Source organism: Balaenoptera musculus, chromosome 2, assembly GCF_009873245.2.
Source record: "Balaenoptera musculus isolate JJ_BM4_2016_0621 chromosome 2, mBalMus1.pri.v3, whole genome shotgun sequence".
Lineage (NCBI taxonomy): Eukaryota > Metazoa > Chordata > Mammalia > Artiodactyla > Balaenopteridae > Balaenoptera > Balaenoptera musculus.
This window is the reverse complement of record NC_045786.1, coordinates 79,765,545-79,789,828: the sequence shown is the minus strand read 5'-3', so window position 1 is coordinate 79,789,828 and position 24,284 is coordinate 79,765,545. Positions and strand designations below refer to the sequence as shown.

At 39.0% G+C, this 24,284-nt stretch overlaps 1 protein-coding gene across 1 annotated transcript in view; it reads right to left on the bottom strand.

The window, feature by feature from the left end:
- The window catches only part of WDR72 (WD repeat domain 72), a 200,938-nt gene extending 177,117 nt beyond the window's left edge, over nt 1-23,821 (bottom strand). Inside the window, exons 1-3 of the mRNA XM_036843803.1 lie at nt 23,746-23,821; nt 9,253-9,417; nt 3,584-3,690 (exon numbers count right to left, since the gene is read on the bottom strand). Coding sequence (XP_036699698.1) covers nt 3,584-3,690; nt 9,253-9,405 — 260 coding nt within the window. The 5' untranslated portion in view covers nt 9,406-9,417; nt 23,746-23,821. The remainder of the gene's footprint in view (nt 1-3,583; nt 3,691-9,252; nt 9,418-23,745) is intronic.
- Nucleotides 23,822-24,284: the final 463 nt, after the last annotated feature.

The window sequence follows — 24,284 nt, the reverse complement described above, 5'->3', positions numbered from 1 at the left end:
TCTTTCTTATTCAACTCTACATCCCCACTTGTGCGCTTCAATAAAAATTCATTCAATGGATACATAAATCAGTCACTACTCTTTCATCCACTTTCCATCTCTCAAAAGTACACTGTTTTCTCTTGGCCCTATTCTTATTCTCATATTTGTGTGCTTATAACACTGTTATCGTTTTGCTCAAATTTTAATGAAGCATCTAGAGGGAAAGGAGATACATACGAATGCTTGGTTTGCCATCTTGAATTACAAGTACATTACATTCTTCAAACTCACTTTTGTCTTCAGTTACACTTTTGGGTTTTCTTTGGCATTCTCAAGCTCCCATCTTCTTATACCTATTTCTTAAATGTTGGTTTTCCTTAGTATCTTAGGCTTTCTTACATTCTCATATTTCACACTCTCTCTTGATGAGTCATCTACTCCCATGACTGCAGGCACCAACTATATGATGTTGGAAGTCCAGACCTATTCACTGGACTCTAGATTTCCACATACAACTAGTAATTAGATGTTTCCACCTCGATGACTTGCAGGACTTCACACTCCTCGTACTTAAAATGAGGCATAACGCCTTCCCTCCTTTGTTCCCATTCTCAATGAATGGTATCATCACCAATGAGTTTCCCAAGTCATTCTTGAACTCACACATTCTCTCACTGCCGCAAATGTGGGGTACCCACTATTTCAAATATTTTCCTCTAAACCAGCAGCATAGCACTCTCCAGGAACATGTTAGAAATGCAAGTTCTTGAACCTCAGCCCAGACCTACTAAACCTGTATCTCCGGGAATGGGGCCGAGAAATCTGTATTTAAACAAGCTCTGAAAGTGGTCCTGATGCAGGCTTAGGTTTGGTGAACACTATCCTAGAAGACTGTAAGGCTGGGTGCCTGCCTGCCTATCTCTCTAGTATCATCTCTTGCTGGTAGTTGGAAATTTTATTAATAGTAATAACTCTCTTTATCAATGTCAAGCCTTTTTTGCCTTAAGGTTTGATTAACTATATATATTTATTAATATAATACTAAAATGGCTATATTAACATTAATTTCATTAGTATTTGCCCGATAAATCTCTTTCCATCCATTTACTTTTAATTTTTATATATCCTTATGCTGTTTTTGTTTTTTAAATTGTCTGACAATCTTTGTAATTTATCTGATGGACTTAGTCCCTTTACTTAATTGAGATTACTGGTTTATCCAGATTTATTTCAATTACCTTATTTTGTGCTATTTATCTCATTTATTGTTGTCCCCTTTGGATTAAACAACATTCTTTTTCTTTTTTTAAATTGGAAGTTATATATTCTGTTTCTTTCATTTTTATTTCTTTTGTCTGTTCTCTTAGCAGCTACCCTGGAAATGTCAGCATGTATATCTAGCTTAAATTCTAAGGTTAATCACCATCTTTACCCACCTCTAGAACACCAGAACACACGGAGTCTGATCGCTACGCTTATGATATGCAGTTGTTGATTAGGATTTTGTGTATGTGGGGGGGAGGTGGATGGGAGCGACATATAAACAATATTGTAATATAATCTGTGCTTATTTAAATTTTCTAAAACTTTGCTGGGTTTTGTTCAATATTCCTTCTTCCATCAGATCTTCCTTCTGAAATCATTATTCTTACTGAAAAACATAATTTCGAATTTCATTATTTACAGAGGGTCTGTTGGCAGTGAACACTCTCAGTATTTGTCTTAAATGTTACTGTTTTGCCCTAATTTTTTGAAGATGTTTTGCTAGAGATATAACTCTAAGTTGATAGATATTTTCTCTCAACTTTTAAAAGATATTTCACTGCTATCTAATTCTCATTTTACTGTTAAGAAGTCAGCTCTCAGTTTAATTAACTTTCCTTTAAAAGTAATCTGCTTTTTCTCATCGCCTACTTTCAGGCTCTTCTCTTTTTCTTCGGCATTCCATCATTTCAACATCAGGTTCCAGGTGTTTATTTCCTTTCATTTATCCTGGAATTCACTGGGTTCCTGAATATTAGGATTTTTGCCTATAGATGAAGTAATACTAAGTGAAAAAAATGAAAAACTAAGTCAGGAAGCAAGTCATGATCAGCATGAATCTGATAACGTTGGAAGCAGAAATGCTAAGCCAACGGTCACTTCCTGGGACTTTTAAAAGCTAAAAAATATATATATATCATTGTTACTTAGGAAGTAATAGGTCGAGCCTAGTAATTTTAACAAGTTTCAGCAGTTTGAATTAGGATTTGCTAAGTATGCAGTAGCTAAAGTGTAGGTACTGCCTAAGGAGAATCTCATAGATGCAAGGTGTCAGACCCCAAAGAAAATTCAAATCATCTTGGAAAAGGAAGACCAATCAGACTCCTTGGCTCTTTAACAATCATATTTATAGGAATTATACAGCTGAATTCATCTATCATCAAGAATATGTCCATTAACCCCTAGTTTCTTTTTTGGAGCTAGACCACTACGGACAAAAACCTCAAGGTAGAACTCAGTTATACTTTTCAGATCTATTTCTCACTCAGCTATTAATTTTATCAACGGTGCAAGTAGTCTCAGAAGAACTAACCATCCCCCAAATTCTCTAGATTGGGAATAAATATCTCAGCCTATGTAGCAGGCTTCGAGGCAGCCCTAGTGTACGAAAGCTAAGCAGTTGTTTAAAAAGAATGTACTAGGACATTTCATTTTCGCTTCCTCCAAAGTTCAATCTCTCTAAGTATAACAATTATGTCTTTGCTATAAGCTATGAGAATAGGTATCTCTTTGACGTCTGTACCACTAGCCATTTTGTTAAACTATTCCATTTTTAAAAGTTGGACACTTGATTCCTCATTCTTCTTTTGGGTCTCAGAATTCTAAGCCATATAATTTCTCCTTGGGTTAAAAACAAAAAAGGAGGAGATTCTCTTGTTTCAACCAGCAACCCAATCCCTCATTCGCAAACACATGCTGAATGGATTCCGCATTCCTGAGTGTAGTTTGGCAAACATCTCATCAGCAGAGTAGTTCACAGTAGCTCTTCCATCAGTGGGGCTTTTTCCTACAGCTAAGTCCTGTTTCATTGGAACAAACCTCCTTCCAAGAAACTGCACCCAGATCACTATGTTCCTTCTCCTTCTCACTCCCACGTCCCAATTGTAAGTGAGTCCTCTCCTCTGTTTTAAAATGATATCAGACAAGTGTACAACATAAAGATCATAACTGCTGAATTGTTTCACAAAACTATGAAGGCTTGCATGGATTTGCTTAATAGCTCAAAGTGAGTTACTACATGAAAAAAGACAAGCGCCCAGACTTTTCCATTTTCAGTTCTATAGTAGGCGGCATTTGCCAACATCCTTTACACAATGAGGCAACCACAAGGCCTGATACACGTTGGGATGTTTAAAGATTGAGAGTCATAGTACTGATTACTTTCCTTGGGACTGTCACACAAGTTATTCAACCATTCAAGATCTAACTTTTCCTATATGTAAAAGGAATATGTTAATCACTAACGTTTCCTTCAGCCCTAGAATTCTGTATCCCATCAGAGTTTTTAAAAAGGGAGAAGGAACAGAAAAGGGTGCACAGTTCCACACACCTTACCTACCCATTTTCAGCAGCACTAACTATGAAGGGCTGTTTAGAGAAGTCTCTCGCTCTCGCCAAACACGTCACTGAAGCTGAGTGACCAAAAAGAAGTTCTTTGGCCGAAATCTGAAAATGATGAGGGTAAGTGTTTAAATAGCTGTAAACTTTTTAGTAGAAGAATATAACATGACATTATATAATTATTCATAATTCTAATTAGGAATGCTGTTATATTATGTTTTTGCTGTACATAAGTTTCAGGAAAACTGATATATGGCATATCAAAATCCCCAGAATAATAAACTTCTAGGTAAAGGAACTGTGTTACACACATTTTTTTTTGTTTTTGGTTTTGCAACTGTCATGAAACCTAGATGACTGCTGGACCTGTTTTACAACATCTAGGTTTTGAATACAAATAAATCAGTGTTGACGTTTATTATGCACAAAATGTGCCTCAAACAATAGTAGCATATTTATGTGCAGATTTCAGAATTCAGAAACGAGTTTACAAAATAATGCAGAGAATATATTACCCTTTTTGTAACCATTATAATGCCTTATTTGAATTCCTGCCTCAGAAATAGTAAAAATTAACTTGTCAACATTAGAAATAAAATTTTAACTAAGCCAACTTAGTTAAAATGCCATTTCAAAATGCTAACTTTTTCTCCTATGTGTGAATTTTAAAAATGACACCAAGGACTAATTCTTCCATAATCTCATGTGTGAAAGAAGTCTGTTCCTCATAATCCAACCATAACAATAAGAACAAATTATTTCATAACATAATTGTTCTCTGCCTTCCTCTTATTTCTATATTAATCAGAAATATTTCTTTAAAAGGTCTGTTATCAGAATAAATTTCTAGTGCTACAAAGAGCATTTTGCAGTTGGTTCTAATCACTTACAATCCAAGTTCTCTACCTTCCTCCTGGGAAATACAGGTTCCATCTCAGAAAACAACATACTATCTTTCCCTATCATCACACTTGGGAAAGCGTACCTCTATGAATTTAACCCTTGTCCTATACATTACAGACCAAATTAAGCAATGAATCAGGGCAAATCAAAGATACTCCTCCTCCAGAGAAAATCCACTAGGGACAAAATGTCAGAAGAGAACACCATTGCCTTTCATATGAAGTCTTCATTCTGCTACTAAATCTTCACATGTAGTTGAATAAGCTGTGACAATTCACTCTAATCTCCTCATTTTGTCACACATTCTGCTGTGAAGAATAACAAAAACCTCTACAATCACACCTAGTCATTGCCATGATGAAATCCAGGAAACCTTTACTTCTATTCGTGGGCTCCACCTTTATGAAGCATTGGTCCCCCTCACTCCCACCATAGTACATATAGAAAAGGGAAAAGAACACACAACTTGATGAGCATATACCATATTCCAGGCACTCATGCAACTATGAACAGGGTTTAATCCCCATTTCACAGCTGAGGAAATTAGGGCTCGAAGAATAGAAGTCATTTGCCCAACACTACAGAGTTGGTACATAACAGACCTAGATTTTGACCAAGACCTCTATTCTTTTTCTCTACTCAACATTGCTGTTCTTCATTTTGTCACTGTCGTGTTTCCTTCTGAGCATAAAACGGGAAGAAAAATAGAACATACTGATACTAAGAGAATATACCTGAGAGAATGTTCAGAGTTCAACTTTTTCTATGCTCACAGGTATGATGAATGCCAGCAATCAAGACCAAAAGGCCCAAGAGAGGAAGTTCCTAGGATGGGACTTGGAGAAGCTCCCCATTGGCAGACCTCACAAAGTTTTGGGGAAAGCACAGGGCTTTGAGAGTCAGACCCTGAGCCTGGAAGCAGAATGCTTAACCTAGATACGTGATGAGCAGCCAGGACAGGGAGACATTTATTCTCCAGCTCCCCTGCACCCTGCCATCCCACCACCCATGGACAGGGAATGTCTGAGATGTGTACTCAATCCCCTAATGAATGCTTGGATACTCCATATACAGACCTTAAATCAGCTTCTTTCCCTCCCTATTCCTATTCTCTAATCGTCTCTATTTCTTATACAGAAACATGATACTCTCATTCTACCAGTCCTACCCATCTCCCAAACCCCAAATCTGGAAGGTATCTTTGCCTGTTCCTGCTCCTTTAGCCCACATCCAACTGGTTTCTCAGTTCTGTCCATTCTCTCCTCTTAACATCATTCCAGGTTTCATCTCCTCTTCATTCCCATTGCCACTGATTTGGTTCATAGTCAAGAACTTTCCTGACTACATTACTGTAGAAGCCTCCTGCCCAAAGTCCCTGTCCCTTACCTCATCTCCTTCTCCCTTCAATGTGCCCTTAATACCAAGTGATATTCTAAATTACAAATATAATAAAATAGTATTATGTCATCTCCTCAAAATCCCTTAATATTACCACTGCTTTTAATTAGCACGTAGTGTTAGCGATTGCTAGTTAAAAAAAAAAAAAAAAAATCTAATCTCCTCAGCATGTCAGATTCCACATTGAGTCCGCTCTGTCCTTTCCAGATGTGCCTGTCACCTCTAATTTGCCCTTTATGTTCCAGGTCTGCTCCACTGCTTTCACCAGTTCCCTGAAGGCAAAATAGTCCTGCCTTCCACACACACACTTATCATTCTGTCTGCAATCTCCTCCCACCTGCTTTTCCTGTTCAAGTCTGATACATCCTTTAGAATTCAGCTCAGGCATCACCCTCAGAAAGCCTTTCCCTTGAAAAGCACACTTCTTACTGATTAGGATGGCTATTAAAAAAACAACAACAGCAATAGAAAATAACAAGTGTTGGTGAAGATGTTGAGAAAATGGGAACACTTGCACACCGCTAGTGGGAATACAAAATGGTGCAGCCACTGTAGAAAACAGTTTAGAAGTTCCTCAAAAATTTTAAAATAGAACTACCATATAATCCATCAGTTCTACTTCTGAGTACAGCCCAAAAAAGTGAAAGCAGGGACTCAAACATACGTTTATACACCCAGGTTCATGGCAGCATCGTTCACAATGGTCAAAAGGTGGAAGCAATCCAAATGTCCACTGAGGAATGGATAAACAAAATGTGGTATATAAATACAACGGAATGTTATTGAGCCTTAAAAGGGAAGGATATTCTGACATATCCTATAACATGTATGAGGACATTGTGTTTCATGAAATAAGCCAGTTGCAAAAGGATAAATACTGTATGATTCTACTTATAGAAGATACATAGTAAGGTCAAATTCATAGAGACAGTGTGTATCCCACCACTTTACAGCTTCCTAATTACATGTCTGTCTCCTCCACTAGACTCTGAGAAACCTGAAGGAGGAATCTATACCTGTGACAAAAGGCATCTGTGTAGTTCGTCTAATGACTGCATAAGTGAGTGTCCTTAGGTTTGTTTTTCCACTTTATTTGGTGGTGAGTGAGCATTTAAGACCACAGAGCATGATTATTCTCTTACCTAAACCCTTTTGGAGAGGGGAAGAAGCTTTCCACATTTAGTACAAGGAAGAAATAAAGAGCTCCCAGTTCATTTTACACCCCACCTCCCTGCAGTGTTCTTCTCCCCTTCCTACTGTCTTCCCCTGCTATGCCCATCGGCCTCAAGCTGCCCTACAGCCACTCAATCAACCACGTGGTCATAACCTCTCTTAAAATCTCCCTTGTCTTCAAGGCCTCTGTTCTTCTTCCTCTGGCTGAATTATTCCTTTATCTCTATATTTTAAAACAAAAATCAAATTAAACTACTAAGCATTAAAATATCAGTGATGGAACACCCACTTGACTATCTTACAGATACCAAGAGGATTTGCTGAGAACTCAAAAATGCCCTGATTTTTTGAAAAGCCTAGAATCTTCCCTGCTAACAGTTGACCCATTGTCATGTAGGGGCAAGATTCAAAGGAAAAATAAGAGAAGATGTTCATTCTTTCTGGTCCTATGATTAGCCATAGAAAATCTTAAGGAAAACTCTTATGTGGAAAATCTCACACTCATACTAATCAATATCTTACTTGTGTTACTAACTTTCTCACAATGTCATCACAGTGAATTTCCAAAACATAAAACTCATCCAATCTCCTTCTTAAGTCTTCTCAATGATTCTTCTTGTTCCTTACACCCCTGCCAATCTGATTCCCATTCCCACCTCATATTTCTAACCGTGATTTCTCAATATCAGCAACTATTAGAATTTGGGGTGGAATAATTTTTTTGCTGTGAGGGGCTGTCATGTGCACTACGGAATGTTTACAGCATCCCTGGCCTCTGCCCACTAGATGCCAATAGCGTCGCCCTTCCCATTGCTCTAACCCCAAGCAGAAGACTTGCTCCTAAGAAAAGCATGAAATAACTATTCCCACTGAAGATGAAGTACAAACTGACCCCCACAAGGAGCACCCTGTATTATAACATAACTGCACTGGCAATTACTAGCCTATGTCCTTCCTCTACGACACTGCAACCAGTTGGGCAGCAAGTACCAGGTCTTCTCATTCACGTTTGAACTCAGGTACCCACCATACTGCCTAACTTATAAAATGCACCCAATAAATGCATGTTGAATAAATACCAGGAACATATGTAAAAAGATATAGATGCTAGGATTCCAAATTTCTTAAGCTTATAGCAACCTACATATTACAAGACAACTACTTCAGCCAGGAAACACTACACTCCAATATTAGAAAAAGTAGCAAGATAGTTTAAGCCATTTAGGATTTTAAGTTTAGACTGTAAGAGATAATAAAGGCAAGGGCCAATTTCAAAGCTCAGCTGTTGCAATAATACCCAGTCCTTCTTTCAGGAATGTTCATAAACATTGAGCTGAGCTGGTCTGCTTGCAGTTTTTGGCAGTCCTGTAGTGTAACTGCTCAGTGATGGCAGATGTTAATTAATTACACTATAAAATAGAATTACAATTAATTGTTAATTTAGGTTTTAAAGTGACAAACTTTAAAGGCTAAAAATAGTCTTTGATCTTTAAAAGGCTTTCTAATGAGGGCAGTATACTTTAAGTACATCATTAGTTTAAGTGTTCAAATTGGGTCTAGAGGCTCCTAGAGCTAAGCAAATATCTATTCCAATATGTTAAATGTTTATGAGTTGGAACAAGGACAATTAATTGCTAATCAATGGGCCAAATCCTAGGTGAGGTCAGGTTCTGAAATAGGAGGACGACAATAGTAAATTGGATTTAGAGCTTTTCTATGTGACCTGTAAAAATCACAGGCAAGCAGAGACTAAAAGAATGGCAAGAAGGCCAAACTGGCAGAAACACACAGATAATTAAAATATTACTCATTTAGTTAATAGTGGTTTTCAAGGGTTCCCTTTGTTTAGATTAATGAGCCATAATTTTTAGAATTATACTTACATGTCCGTAGTTCAGTTACTTAAACATATAATTCAGGATATAAAATAGTAAAACTCAGCATAGCTTAAAGCATGATAACACTTAACTGGTAGCTAAGATTGGTGATATTCACAATATAATTTTCAAATATGATCTTGATCCATCATATAATACTTCATTTTTCCAAATTCAGAAGTAAAACCCATTTATTACTTTGGTAAGTACCTTTTTAACAACCATGCAAAACTTCCACTGTCATTGCGGGCAGAAGCAGCAAGCTGTGTTTATTTTATGAGCTCTACCTGCTTCAATAGTAATAGTTTTCACTCACCTTTAGTTCAGATGAGAGATTCCAGAGGCAGAGTTGACCCTCTTGACTTCCCGTCACAATCATTTGCTGGTCATCAGTGATCATGATGGCAGTGATGCTGTGAGGAGGTGCCTTCCTTCCCCAGAGTGCCACAGCCTGTAGGGAGGACCTCATGGTAAAGGAATCCTGGGCACACAGAGATGGGAAGACGTGTACACAGTTATCATTTGTAAATTTTGAAAATTGATCATCTCATAAATGTTTATGATGACACAGACTTGAACAATGTGTTCTCTCAGAGCTGTGGAGAAAGGTGTGTCCCCATCAAATAGAGAAGAATGTAGTCAGACATTGAAATTACCATGCCCATTGTTAATCAGTCAAAGAAGAATGATTTTTATTCCAATTCCTGATGATTGATGCTAACCAAGAGAAGGATAGGAATAGTCTACCCATCCCACACCCAGCTCTGACTATGGGTGACCTTACCCACACCAAAGTCCAGCTAGGCCTTTCAAGAAAAATAGAGTTGTCTACACACTATAATTTGAAGACAACTTTGCAGACTCCCTTTCCCCAGAAATGTCACCTCATCTAAGTAACAAATATCTGAACTTTGCTATTAAAAAGTAAATATTTTTGTAAGTGTATTAAAAGCCTTAATAGTCATAAGATTCCTAACACATCCAAATAAGAAAACAAAAAGCACAAAGGTCAAACCACAAGAAATCAGATCTCAACCAGAGTTCATCCTGAACAGTCCAGATTGCTAAATGTAGTAAAAACAGACCTGGTATTCAGAGACCTAGATATAGGGCTGCTTTACCACTTATTTATTACCTTTATTTCCATATTATAATGGTTATATGCAGTAAAATGAGGATACTGTCACCTACATTGCCTACATCTCAGTATTCTTATGGGCAATAAATCCAGTGATGCAAATAAAAGCATGTAGGTATAATTATACGTACTATGCTATCATTATACTACTCATAAACTATAATCTAGAATTTCAGGCAAGAAATGGCTTTGGGGAGCATTAATCTGATCCCCCTCACTTACAAGAAAACTAACAATGAGAAATAGATAACTCTTAGGATCAGTTCTAATTCTGAGATTCTGAGAGACTAAGCGAGTACAGTGAGAATAAGTAACAGATTAAAAGGTTGCACATCTCAGAAGTTTGCACATCACTTTTTTCAGACTTTCTCCCGCTCTCTTTTTTTTTTTCAGCAGAAAAATTTTTAAATTAGCCCCAGAAACTTGGTGCCTTGCTATCAACAGGAGAGAGAGTAAATCCATGTTTTCTGAGACCCTGTACAATTCCCCAGAAATGTCTAATCAAAAATAAACCTTAGGGGCTTCCCTGGTGGCGCAGTGGTTAAGAATCCTCTTGCCAATGCAGGGGAAATGGGTTCGAGCCCTGGTCTGGGAAGATCTCTCATGCCCCAGAGCAACTAAGCCCGTGTGCCACAACTACTGAAGCCCGCGTGCCTAGAGCCCATGCTCCGCAACGAGAGAAGCCACTGAAATGAGAAGCCCGCGCGCTGCAACGAAGAGTAGATCCCGCTTGCCGCAACTAGAGAAAGCCCACGAGCAGCAACAAAGACCCAACGCAGCCAAAAATTAATTAATTAATTAATTTTTAAAAATGTACATGCTATTATTACTTCTAAAATCTATGATGATCTTTTAATCAACAACTTCAGGTAATATTAGGGTCCTCAGATTTAGCGAATAAAAATACAAGCTGTCCAGTTAAATTTGAATTTCAGGTAAACAACAAATAATGTTTTTAGTGTAAGTATGTCCTAGACAAGATTTGGGACATGCTTATAAAAATTATTTATTTTTTATCTGAAATCCAAACTGAACTGGGTATCCTATAGGCATCTTAGGGCCACTGGCGACCCTAAGTTGCAGCCAAAAGGGAGCCTTGAAGATCACTATCATCCCCTTCCCTCCTTCTACAGACAGGAGAATGAAAGCTCAGGAAAATTGTTTACTTGGCCAAAGTAACCCAAGTAGAGAGTGGCTGAGTAAGAACTGGAACCTGGTCTCTTAAGACTCCACCTAGAACTCTCCTCCTGCACACCATGACAAAGACAACCCAGGCTTCCCCACCAGAGAGTCTTTGTGACAGGCTAAGCAAAATTCTTTATGTCGGTATTTCTTTAAAAATAAAAAAAACAAAAATAAATAACAAAAAGCAAATAGTCAAGTAAAACAACAACAATAAAACCTCTTGTCCATTCAGGCACCAGTGTGGCCTACATCGTCTCTAAAAGCTGTGCTAATGCTTCCTGGTCCTTTCTCCATAATTACGAGAAAGCACTAGAGAAGACAACACACCGTTACAGCCCCCATCTTCCTTCTCACCTTTGTCTTCTTCCCTGTAACAAGTTGCTTTTATCTTTCTTACTTGTCTGATCTGAGGCTAGCAGAAAAATAAATATGAGGCAAATAGGGTTTTGTGGCTGGTGTCTACTGGACACTGGAATTGTTTAGCTTGTCATAAATAGCTCTCTTCAGGGACATGCCCTGACACTGAGTCTGCCTTGCCAGCCTCAAACACAAAGACAAACGTCAAACCCCTTTACTGAGGACAGTCAAAAAATACAAAGGACATACTCCGCAGTTACCATCCATGAATTCTGACAACAACCTCCTGACCAAAGTAAACATCTGTGAGGAAAGTAAAAACAGTATAGCAGTTCGTAATACAACCTTTGGAGTAAAACAGATCTAGGTTTGAATCTCATATCTGCCTCTTACAGTTATGTGGCCTCTGAATCCCATCTCTTAAGTGGAAAGGAATCCTACTTACTTTCTTCAAAACTCATACTTAGGTACTGTGAGAGACACAAATAAATTGCCTCATGATTCTCTCCTTCAAAGAAGATAACTTGGTCATCTTGAGCCCAGAGGAAGTTTCGTCACCCAGTTTTAAGTTTAGGTTAAAAAAGCTTGGGGTTTTAACATGCATCAAATTGTACACTTTAAATGAGTGTACCTTATTGTATGTAAACTATACCTTAATGAAGCTGAAAAAAACAAATAGATTGGAAATTAGAATAAAGCAGTTTGTTGGATGTCAGCTAGCTAGTCAGTGGCAATAAATTGGGAGAGGACAAAGTGGGACTTTATGAAGCAACAAGGAATAGATGTTAGCTGAAGAGAAACGTACCTGGGCATCAGGGTAGGCCAGCATGAGAACTACTTTAAAACCGGGAAATGGGGCTTTCCTGGTGGTGCAGTGGTTGGGGGTCTGCCTGCCGATGCGGGGGACGCGGGTTCGGGCCCTGGTCTGGGGGGATCCCGCATGCCGCGGGGCGGCTGGGCCCGTGGGTCACGGCTGCTGGGCCTGCGCGTCTGGAGCCTGTGCTCCGCGGCGGGGGGGGGCCGCGGTGGTGAGGGGCCCGCGCACCGCGGTGGAGGGTGGCCCCAGCTTGCCGCGGCTGGAGAGGGCCCTCGCGCAGAAACGGGGACCCAACACAGCCAAAAATAAATAAATAAATTTATTAAAAAAACAAACAAACAAAAAAAAAACCGGGAAATGAAGCAAGGAGCTTCAGGAATCAATGGGACCTAAGGGTTTGTGCTCAGCTGGTCTCAGCAGAAGCCCTATCCCCCAAAACCTGTTTGTTTGCAGATGCTCCCAAAGCAAAAGGTCTTATTTTATCAACAGATTGTAATCAGATCATTCCTTAGGAAAGGTAAAAAATTGTTTCTATAAAGTCATAAGCTGCCCAAGGCATATTTGAATAACATATAAAAATCCACCTGGTTTACCCAGTGGAGCGTGACAATTTCAGAATTAACCCCTAACCAACATCAAAGCCAAGCTCCTCCCAAAATGTTATTATTTAGTGATTAACTGCTACTTAAGAAATGCTAGAAAGTAATGTGTTTTAGGTAGGGAATACCATGGTAGGTAAAGTCAGTGGTAAAATAACCCAGAGATCAAGGGATGAATTAGACAGATACACAAAATAATCTCTGAACTCCACACACGCATGATCTGGAACAAGTATAAAACCAAACAGCCAAGAAATCACATCCCTATCACTACACGGATGAGGTTTCCATCACAGCTTGCAACTCTGCCAGTCTTGTGAGTAAAAGATTACAAAGCATTACCTTCAAATTTCATCTCCTTGCTTATTAAGCTGTAGAGCAACAGATTTAAAATAGCCCCATTAATGCCAAGTGTGTTCCATTTACAAACAATGTCGAACAGATGAACATATGGCCAGAAAAAGAAACAGGAGAAAAGCAACTCATTTCTTTCTGGGTGGCTCCTTCACTTTTTAAAAAATTTTAGTTTTTATTGAAGTATAGTTGATTTACAATGTTGTGTTAGTTTCAGGTGCACAGCAAAGTGATTCAATTATATATATATATTCTTTTTCAGATTATTTTCCCATACAGGTTATTATAAAATATTGAGTATACTTCCCTGTGCTATACAGTAGGTCCTTGTTGTTTATCTATTTTATATATAGCAGTGTGTATATATTACTCCCAAATTCCTAATTTATCCCTCCCCCTCAACCTTTCCCCTTTGGTAACCATAAATTTGTTTTCTATGTCTGTGAGTGTATTTCTGTTTTGTAAATAAGTTCATTTGTATCATTTTTTTAGATTCCACATATAAGTGATATCATATGATATTTGTCTTTCTCTGTCTGACTTTATTTAGTATGTTCATCTCTAGGTCTATCCCTGTTGCTGCAAATGGCATTATTTCATTCATTTTTATGGCTGAGTAATATTCCATTGTATACATGTACTACATCTTCTTTATCCATTCCTCTGTCGATGGACAGTTAGGTTGCTTCCATGTCTTAGCTATTGTAAATAGTGCTGCAATGAACTTTGGGGTGCATGCACCTTTTTGAATTATGGTTTTCTCTGGAAATAGAGCTCCTTCACTTTTCTTTATATTTAGTCAATGAACAACTTCATGGAACTCAAATCCTCTTGTCTAAAACCTTAGTTTTAGGCTTTAAAAAGTGGATTTTTTTCTTTTTAATTTATGCTACATTTAACTCTGAATATTTACAGTCCAAGTCATTTTTTTTTCTTAACCTAGAGATATTTAACATGAACAAAAAGTCTCACTGTTCTAGTCCATTCTTAAATAAATTCAATGAATAGTTAATGAGAACCAAATGTATTCAAGGTGGTGGGTTGAGCTGCAGAGAACACAAAGAACAGACAAACACAACCCCTGACCTCAAAGTATATACGACGAAGTAATTTTATGATTAGTTTTAACTAAGTATTCCCACTATTAGGCAATTGTTTTGACGTGTATGAACTCTGTAAATGTATTTCCAGTCTTGAGTCATATTTTTCTTTGCCATATCCAAATACAATCTGTAAAACAATTTGCCTATTTCTTTAAATTAACTCATTTTATTTTTATTTTAAGTATTCAATTAAGAATAAATTGTTATATAACTATCTCTTTAGAATTATCTTAATCATTAATAACCATATAAAATCATGGGACTTGACATGCTAGTTAGATTTTTTTTCACAATGTACATTGAAATAAATACTTGTCTATTAACATAAATGTTTGTTGTGTACTACCTAAAATCACACTGGGAAACATGTCTCTAATACAGTCCCACAGTCAAATCTTTTCCTCTTCCCCCTCATAAACCTCCCTGCAACCCAGGCAACTCCTTACACCCCGATACTCTTAGCTGATGATCCTTCCTTCCAATTAACCAAGAAAAACAAGCCACTTACACAAGAGCTTCCTCTCATCACTTCAACATATCATATCTTTTCCTTATTTTTAGCTTATTTTTCTAAGATATTCATACTAATCTCCTATGATAACATTTTTATCATTACCCCAAATTTCATCTTCTGTCACCTCAGTTACTCCTTTTATTGACCTTTATTTCTTGTGTTTTCATCTGGGCTCCCTTTTCTTTGGCTCCTTTACCTTTACTTACATGCATTTTGTTTAAAAACATTTATTATCTATTTTGTGCTAGAGACTATGCAAGATTCTAGGAATGTAGATAAGAATCTCCGAACCTCAAGGAGCTCATGGGTTTCTAAGGAGACAAGCACATCCTGAGTCACCAACAATGTGATGAGTGCCTTGTAAGGTAAATGCAAGAATGTCTGGGGAGAAAACACAAGTGGAGCTTGAAATCAAAGGTAGAAAGGATTTCCCCATGGAAGTTAATATCTAAACTCAAATCCCAAATATTATACACTTATCAATATTATATATGTGCTGGTTTTGTGACCCAAGAAAGTCCCTAGTTACTTTAAACTTTGTTTTCCTTATCCATAAAATGGTAATAATATTTACCTAACCTGGCTGTAATAAGACTAAGGAGACAGCTTGTACCCAGTGGTGAGGCCCTAGAGTTAGTCAGCTTGGATTCCAATGTCAACGCTACTACTGTATGTCCTCGGGTGCATAACTTTACAACTGTGTATTGGATTCCCATCAATAAAATGTAGATAAATAATAATATCTATCTAACAGGGTAGATGTGAAAGTTAAGTGCTCTAATCCATGGAAATCATTAGATAGTAAACATTCAATAAATGTTAGCCACTCTTATCAGAAGGCTTTTTTAATCTCAAAATTTGTGTATAAATCCTGTTAAGTAAATAGTAGAACAATAAGTGTAATCCTTGTCAAGTATAATCCTTCATTTTATCACAATTTACAATAGATCCCAGCTATTCAGTGACTTAAGAAGGGGAGACTAAAATAAAACGTCAAAGGTACCAAATTGGCAAAGTAGAACAAAATCTACCATCTTTCCATGTGTTAGGAGTTAAACTGAACTTACCCCAAAATTCATATATTGAAGTCCTAACCCAATACCTCAGAATATGACCTTATTTGGAAATAGGGTCATTGCAGGTGTAATTAATTAAGTGAAGATGAGGTCATACTGGGTTAGGGCTAATCCAATATGACTGGCATCCTTATAAAACAGGGAAATTTGGAGAAAGATGCACACAAGGAGAGAGCCATGTGAAGATGAAGGCAGAGATGGGGTGATATTTCTACAAGAGAAGGAACGCCAAAGATTGTCAGCAAACCACCAGAAGTTAGGAGAGAGGCATGGAACAGATTCTTCCTCACAGCCCACAAAAGGAACCAACCCTGCTGACACCTTGATTTCAGACTTCTAACCTCTGGAACCGTACGATAATACATTTCTGCCATTTAAGCCACTCTGTTTGCGGTACTTTGTTATGGCAGCCCTAGCAAGCTAATATACCATCTGACAGGCTTTGTTTCTTCCAAGTAAGAACATAAATCTTAATAATGCATATCTCAATTCTGGAGACAGATACTTAAACTTTACTCTGAATCACACAATTGGTCATATACCAAATTCTGTTCTCTACTTCTTTTGTGTAATAAATCCTCTTTCCATCCATATTATAGGTTCCCTGAGGAAATAATATATTCATTTATTAACTCAACAGGTATTTATTAAAAGCTCTACTAAATGAAAATGAAAAAACACAGGCTCCTGATATCTAGGAATTCACAAGCTACAAGTCAAGCCATAGGTAAGTAATAACTGATGCAAAGTAGACTGTGATGAGTTTTCCTGAGGTACAAGAGCACGGAGCACTTTGCTCCCATGGTTGTGGATGGTGCATCCCTTATACCTAGGCATCTCTCCTAGAAAAATTCTGCGTTTTCCCATGGACCAGTTGTCTCCTTCCCTAGCCCTGAATCTATTTCCCTTTTCCCATCTTTAGCACACGCTGACGTTGAAGTCCGTCCACTGCCATTATGATAATCCTTTCCTCGCTGAATAAATAGATAGAAGGCACTCCCACAGGCAGGAGTATGAACCTAGGTAGACAACTCCTGTTTGGAGAAGGCTCTCTAATACCCAGGATTCCAGTGTTTACTGACTCTGCCTACAAAACACGGATGCTTCTGCCAAGGAAGTCTTTAAGACCACCCTCTGACATTCCAGGATCTGAGCAGAAATGTGGCCAAAACAGACTTACATCAAGAAGGCTTATGGGTGCAGAATTCCATGGTGGTTTAGAGGGAGTGGTAGAGGAGGGACAGGACTTTGAGGGTCATAATCCAAAGGAAACTTAGCCTTACTGGAATATTCAATTCTTTAAAAAGATATTTTCTGGGACTTCCAGCCCATTTCAGCATTAATTCAAGACACAAGAGGTGAGCCATTTACAACCATTCTTCTCACCTCTGTGGATTTTCTGTCAGGAGCAGACAAATCCTACCTCTTTTTTTATATTCCTCTTCCTCACCTCTTTTCATCATTTTCCTTGTCCTGGCTCCCCCTACTTTCCCTTATTCCAGATCACATCCCCACCTTCTGCCTTAATTATCCTTTCCCAGTCTTAAGACAAAGTATTTTCAATTTGTGTTCACTAAAAGACACTCTAGACGTGGTGCTGTGCTGGGGGCTTTCCCATACATTATCTCATTTAGTCGACACACCCACCATTAGTCTTATTACGAAAAGGAGGCTTGGTAAATAAATCTAAATCCCTTGAATAGAATTATATCCCAGATCCGTCTGACTTCAAGGATCATCCCACTTCTCAAACAACTTGAGAGTGAGAGTACACACTGATGACTCCACTACCTTGTTTATAGATGAGCCAGTCCACTTATTCATTTAAAAACAAAAAAAATCAAAAACAACTTAGGTCCAACCACAGGGGTGATTGAGGTGCCACATCACTCTTTAATCTGTGGGTAAATGTATAAATAGATTCTCTCTACTTAATCTACAAAACCTATTCATTACATCATTACACATGTGAAAGTACCTGCATGGGCAAGAATGTTTTCCAAGCATCAGGACTTCATACAGAAACAACAACAAAAAGCCCACTGTAACACTGGTATCATGGAACAAGATTCCTAATATAAAGTGAGATTTCCACACTGCAGTGACTTCAAGGCAGTGTATATCACAAGCGGTAGCTGAGGGAGACAGGGAAGGGCTTGGCTGGCTACAGGCCAATAGAAACCAGGCAAATGTAGCACTTTTCTAACATATCCTGGCTTCTGCTTATTCTAAAAAAAAATATCCCTGGCAGGGGGGATCCCTCTTGTCACTTCTCTGTTGGGTTTCTACTGACTGAACAAGTCCCTGCCCAGTGATATCAAGAAATTCTGTCCTTGGGGCATAAATAAATGCCCAGCTCCTATAGTTCATGGGAGTATGAGAGTCTGAGAGGCCTGGAATCGATCCAACCCATTTTAACTAGCAAGAAACTACCTAGTAATACCTTGTTTGTATTTCTTGGACGAGGGACACAAGAAACACTTATTTCATTCCACACAATAATTCACCACAATCAGAGGGAGCACAGTAAGGGCAACACCATCTCCCAGCTGCTGATTACATCAAAGGCTTGCAGCACAAATTCAATTTTATGATGTTAATCTCGGCCTGCCACTCAGAAATTTTCTCTGAGGGATATGATTTTTCTCTGGATTTCATTTTAAGAATGATTTTCTTCGTCCACAATCAATAAAGATATGTTTTCATCAAAAGACTCTATCTTGGCAGAATTCAATTGGCTATTTCAATCCCTTTTGGTGACACAATATTAATTAAAATAGTTTATGTTGCACTTCAACTGGAAAAAGAGGCAGTGAAAATAGCAGCTACGCAGAACACATGTTCTGTACACATCAACATGGAGGGCAGAAAATAATTTTCTCTTTCTCCAGGCAACAGACATTAGCTCTTCAAGAGAGTTGCTCTGACTTAGTTTATCTCTGTGCTCTCCCTGAAATTAATCAAAAAAGAAGCTCTTTCTGTTTGTATATTTTGTTCAACAGGAAATCGAAATGCACATAAAGAAGATGCTTCAAATTCTCACCTCCCAGTGATTCAGGAGGAGCAAAAGTAAGTGTCTGTGCCTGTGTGGCATATTGGGCTATTATACACAGTCACTGTTTCTCTTAACTAAAAAAAAAATTATGATGCTATTAAAAATTTTTTTATTTTCAATTTCTAAATAATGATTGCAATTGAATACATTTTATTTCTCAAAAGGAAACACAGAATTAGTATAGAGTTTTTCACACTTAAAAAAAGAGGAGAAAATTATGAAATGTGCTACAGAAAATGAATTCTGCTTTAACAGTGATCTTGAAAGTGGCAGTCAGTTCACTTAACAAATATTTATGAAGTACCTACTGTGTGCCTGACTCTGGTCACCATTTGAGGTTCAGATAATCTCAACTGGAGGCTGGAAATCTGAATTTTAACCTGCTCTACAAAGACATTCTTACATTTGAGGCGAAGAACTTAATCTCATCATCCCCCATGCACTACACAATTAATGAAATATAAAAATCAACTGATAAAATTAAAGCAATATTCACTGAATGAGTGACCAAAAAGAATAATTCCCTCAAAAAGTTCTTACTCAGGGCCTGGTCTGCATGACCTAGTGAGAATGTCAATACCTGGCGGGCCTAATCTGGGCCTTCCACAGCGAACAGGCCTTGTCTGGCCCCTAACCTACAATGACTAAAGCTTAAAGTAGTTAAATTCTCTGCAATGACTAAAGCTTAAAGTAGTTAAATTCTTTTTCTATCTACTGCTGTCTAAACGAAACATGGAAAGAAATCTTCCATGTTCTGTAGGACTTCGCAAGAAAACTACCTGAGGTCTTTCCTTTGAAATCCACTTGGAGAAAGTGCCTAAACAGGAAAACTCTAGGTATTCAATAGTTGAGCAAATGTGTACATTGTTTACAAGAAGGGATCATTCAAGATGATCAAGTTAGAATGTCGAGGCAAAGTCTTCCAAATTTAAAAGAATTTTAAGAGCTAACAATACCAGAGAAAAATCACAAGAGGGTAAAATCCTCTAACAAATTCCTCCCAAAATGTTCAGTTTGCAATTTGGTACTCCAAAAGAGCTAACAACACATTATCCAGATCCCCTCCCCACAAAATTTTTTTCTAAGCCTCACTTCAGTTGCTCAGACTGAAAACAAGGACTAGAGCAGGAAGCAGGGCCTAAAATGGTCTGAGATCTTATCATGTAAACACAGGAATGTTAACCTTTGTCTATCAAAGAACTCTCAGTGTCGTGGAACTCCTTTTACAGAGCCTGGTCTGGCAATATAGGCTAAAAAACACAGCTGGAGTTGAAAGTAAGCCTTTAGTGGTTGGGAAATAGGGGTAATGGAGGTGAAAGTATAAATAGCTTCATACTTCATTCTAAACAACCAGAATAGTTACAACACCTCTTGGTCTGCTTTTTATAATATGCTTGAAATTGCTAAATCCCATCTATACTCAAGGCTGGATTCCTGTTGTATTTTCTCTCATCAAGAGACTAAGACGGGTGGAGGGAACCACACTGGTTGATTGTCACCTGTGTGTCAGACAGCCTCGTGTTTTGTAGGCAACGAAGTCTTCCAACAAAGTTGTGAGGTTGACATTCTTATGGGAGAGACTTGAAAATTAAATCAGGACCTAACAGTGTAAAATAATATACAACCCTCATTTTACGTTTGAGGAAACTAAAGCTCAGAGAACCAAAATAATTTGCCAACATCCTGTAGCCAGGAAAGGATGAGACAGCATAGGGATACTGTGTGATGATTTGCATTTGTCATACTCTCTCACCCTATACCGTTGAAGACACAGAAGTCTCCCTTGGCCCAGAATGCTCTTCCTCAGCATTTCTTCCTGGCAAACTCCTATAAAAATGGAACCTTCAAAACGGGAACTAAATTTTAACTCCTTTAACTCCTTTGAGCCTCCCCTGGTTGATACATAGCACTCCTCTACTCCCAGCCTTCCCTTTTCTACCTTTACCAGAGCTCTGATCACTTTGATCCAATTCTTCCTGTTACGTGAACTATACCATGAATGCTTGGAAGGCAGGAAACTGTTTCTTTTTCCTTTGCATTTTGCTGGCAGGTAGTTTTACATATAGCAAGAAGTAAAAAAATGTTGAGGGGGAAGTCAAAAATTAATGTATTTGTTATAAGTGAATGTGATATGGCTTCAAGAGTTGCCTCTTTTTTTCTTCTTCTCCCAGACAAATCAGCTTGACTGTAACTCTGTCTGCACAAGGAAGAAAAGGCAGATGTAGAAAAATATCCTTGGCTGTCAAGATGCATTCTATTCTTATTGAAGCAGCCTAAAATCTTATCAGCTTTCTGGGCCCTTAAAACTCACCACTGACTCAGAGGAAACACACATTCAATTTACCATGAGATTGACTGGTTCAATTAATTACAACTCCCTCATCCTGTACTTGCTTATTCTTTAAACATTCATATATAGGACTTTAATTTTTCCAGGTGAAATTTTGTCTTGTTAAAAGTAAAGAAGGAAGGAGGTCAGTGTTGGGAAAAATTTTTCTACCATTTATCGACTATTAAGTTGTAGACACTGCTATTTACATTATGTGCATCACTTCATTTGATCTTCATAATGACCCTAAGCATAATTATTATCTTTATTCTAAACATGAGGAAAATGAGGCTTGGAGAATATAAATAGCTTGCCCAAGATAAGAGGTAGAAAACCAAGACACATTCAGGAGTCTCCAGATCTCACGCCCTTAACCACTGCACTACCTTGCTTAGGTGGGGCAGGGGCATTGCCCAACATGTTCGGAAGCCCTTTGGAAATGAGAGCAAACTCTAGACGAGATATTGCTCTACAGCAGTGATACCTAGCTCTAGAAATGAGTAGTTGCTTTTTATAGAAGAGTTCAAAGAGACCCAAATGTCCTTTAAGACCAAACAGAATTTTCTTATTTTGAAGACAAAAATGACACACATAAGTTAAAGGACTTGCTGGTACCTCAGAGTTAATCTGGGGACTTGCCAGGACTTCAGAGATGGTCTGGTATGAGAACTTAGACATATTCTTTTAGTCTTTATCCCTACCTCATCTCCCTGCCTCCAACTTAGTTTAGAGCAGAATTTAATCTAAAAATGTTATGACTGGGGAAAAAATAAGTATACATTCAGAACAGAGCTCCAGAGAAATGTCTTTTATAATGCACAGACAGAATTCTTAATAAGACATGCTGCATACTGTAGCACTATTAAATAACAGAAAAAATAAGTGAACTGTCAAGCCACAAATAAATCTGAATGAAGCAATCTTGAAACTTTGAAATATTCCTAATACCATTATTTTCAAGGTTCCATAGAGTTATTTAATAACTTATATATACTTCTATTCCAGTTGGCCTCTATAAACTAGAACCTTAGGTTTCTAAACTGGTCACTTCATTGGATAGAGACTGTTAATGCAATATTTCACACACAGAGAGTCTTAACAGTTGATATTTTATTGATAAAATAATTATATTAATAATTTTAAAACATCTTCCCGAAAAGTAGTGAGAATATTGGAACTCAAGAGAGTCCCAATTTTTGCGGTTTTTAAAAAATAATAATCACTTTACTAGATGGTAGCATGGACAGAGTTTCCCTTTCTCCTCCAGCCCTTTGCATTCTTTACAGAAAACACTGTTGGTGCATTTTAATATTGAAGGAGCTAAAAGAGGGCTAAGGAACAAAAGTCACAAGACCGAATTAACCACAAGTAATGCATGACAAAAGAGGCTGCTTTCTTCTCCCCTGGTCTTTAACTGGTGAGAATTCAGGAGAGTGGAGACTAACCCACTGTGTGTTGCAGGGCGGGAGAAGTGAGGGTTGGGGTAGGAATGGGGATGAAAGAAACAAAAATTTCTAAACCCCTTTCTTCAGGTAGAAAATTCCCAACATGTGACCTAGTCTCCAAAGGTGACCTTGAACTCATTTAGCATTAAAAGTGCGAGGGGGAGGAAGACAAAGTTAACGTTGCTATACAGCAACGTTCTGTTTGCATCTTAGAAACAGTTTAGAAATGAACACAAAAATGCTCTAATCGATGAGGAGGGCGGAATAAGAAAGCACCCGTCCGCAAGGGAGTATTACTAGCGCTTCACCTTTGCCAGATTTTCGTCAATACAGACATCACCCCCTTGATTTTCCTGTCCCTCGTCCAACTTTTCAAGTGACAAAAGTGTTGTGTCCGTAACCTTTATTGCTGGCTCAGCGGCAGGTGCACAGCAAGGAAAGTTTTCACCAGATCCACTGACGCGACAGGTCTCAAGCTGTCACACCCTCGCCAGCCGGCGTCCACCGGATGATTTCCCCAGCTACCGGACTCAACTTAATGAATTCAACGGACTCCAGTCCCAGAGAAGTCCGATTTCCGAGACCCAAGCAACTCTCTCAGTAGTGAATGGCGGGTCTCTAAAAGTATCTGGCAGACTACAGGCAGGAATACTAAGGCCCTCACCTACCCTCCGCCACCCACCCCCCCGCCCCATTCTCGAAAGGACCAGTTTGATAGGTGCGTGTCTTCGGTCACTACTGATGCGACATCTGGACGAGAGAGTAGAAGAGGGAATTTTCCACGTGCAAGAACTTGGAGCAAAAGAAGAGATTATAGCAACTGCTACACGCGCTCACCTTCCTTCCCAGCCCCTCAGTATCCAAACCCTCGGCCTGAAGGCGGGAAGCCGAGGGCTGCACGGGCCTGAGGCCGTCAGAGACCCACCGCCTGGGACAGACGAACCCGAGCCGAGCCGGTGGGAGGCCGCCTTACCCGAGCCTGGGTGCCGCGAAGCAGCAGCGGCCCAGCAGCCTGGCAGCTGGGCAGCAGGCCAGCGGGACGGCCTTTTTGGACCGGCCACGCCCCGACACCACGCCCCCACCCCGACACCACGCCCCCTCCCCGGCACCACGCCCCACCCCGACTCCACGCTCTCCCAACCGCGGACGCCACGCCTGGCGCCCCACCCTCACTCCGGCCGGAGCTCCGATTCTCCCCTGCGGTCCCGCGGCTCCCTCCCGCTCTCACTGGCGGTGGCGGCTGGAACAGGCCGGTCCTCGGGCGTGGAAGTGCTCTGTCCTTCCAGGGCTGGAGAGAGTTGGAGTTGAGGCGAGGAAAATCAAGGTAGGCCAGGTGACAAGGACCCTCACCCCGGCACTGACGGGGACTGGGAGCC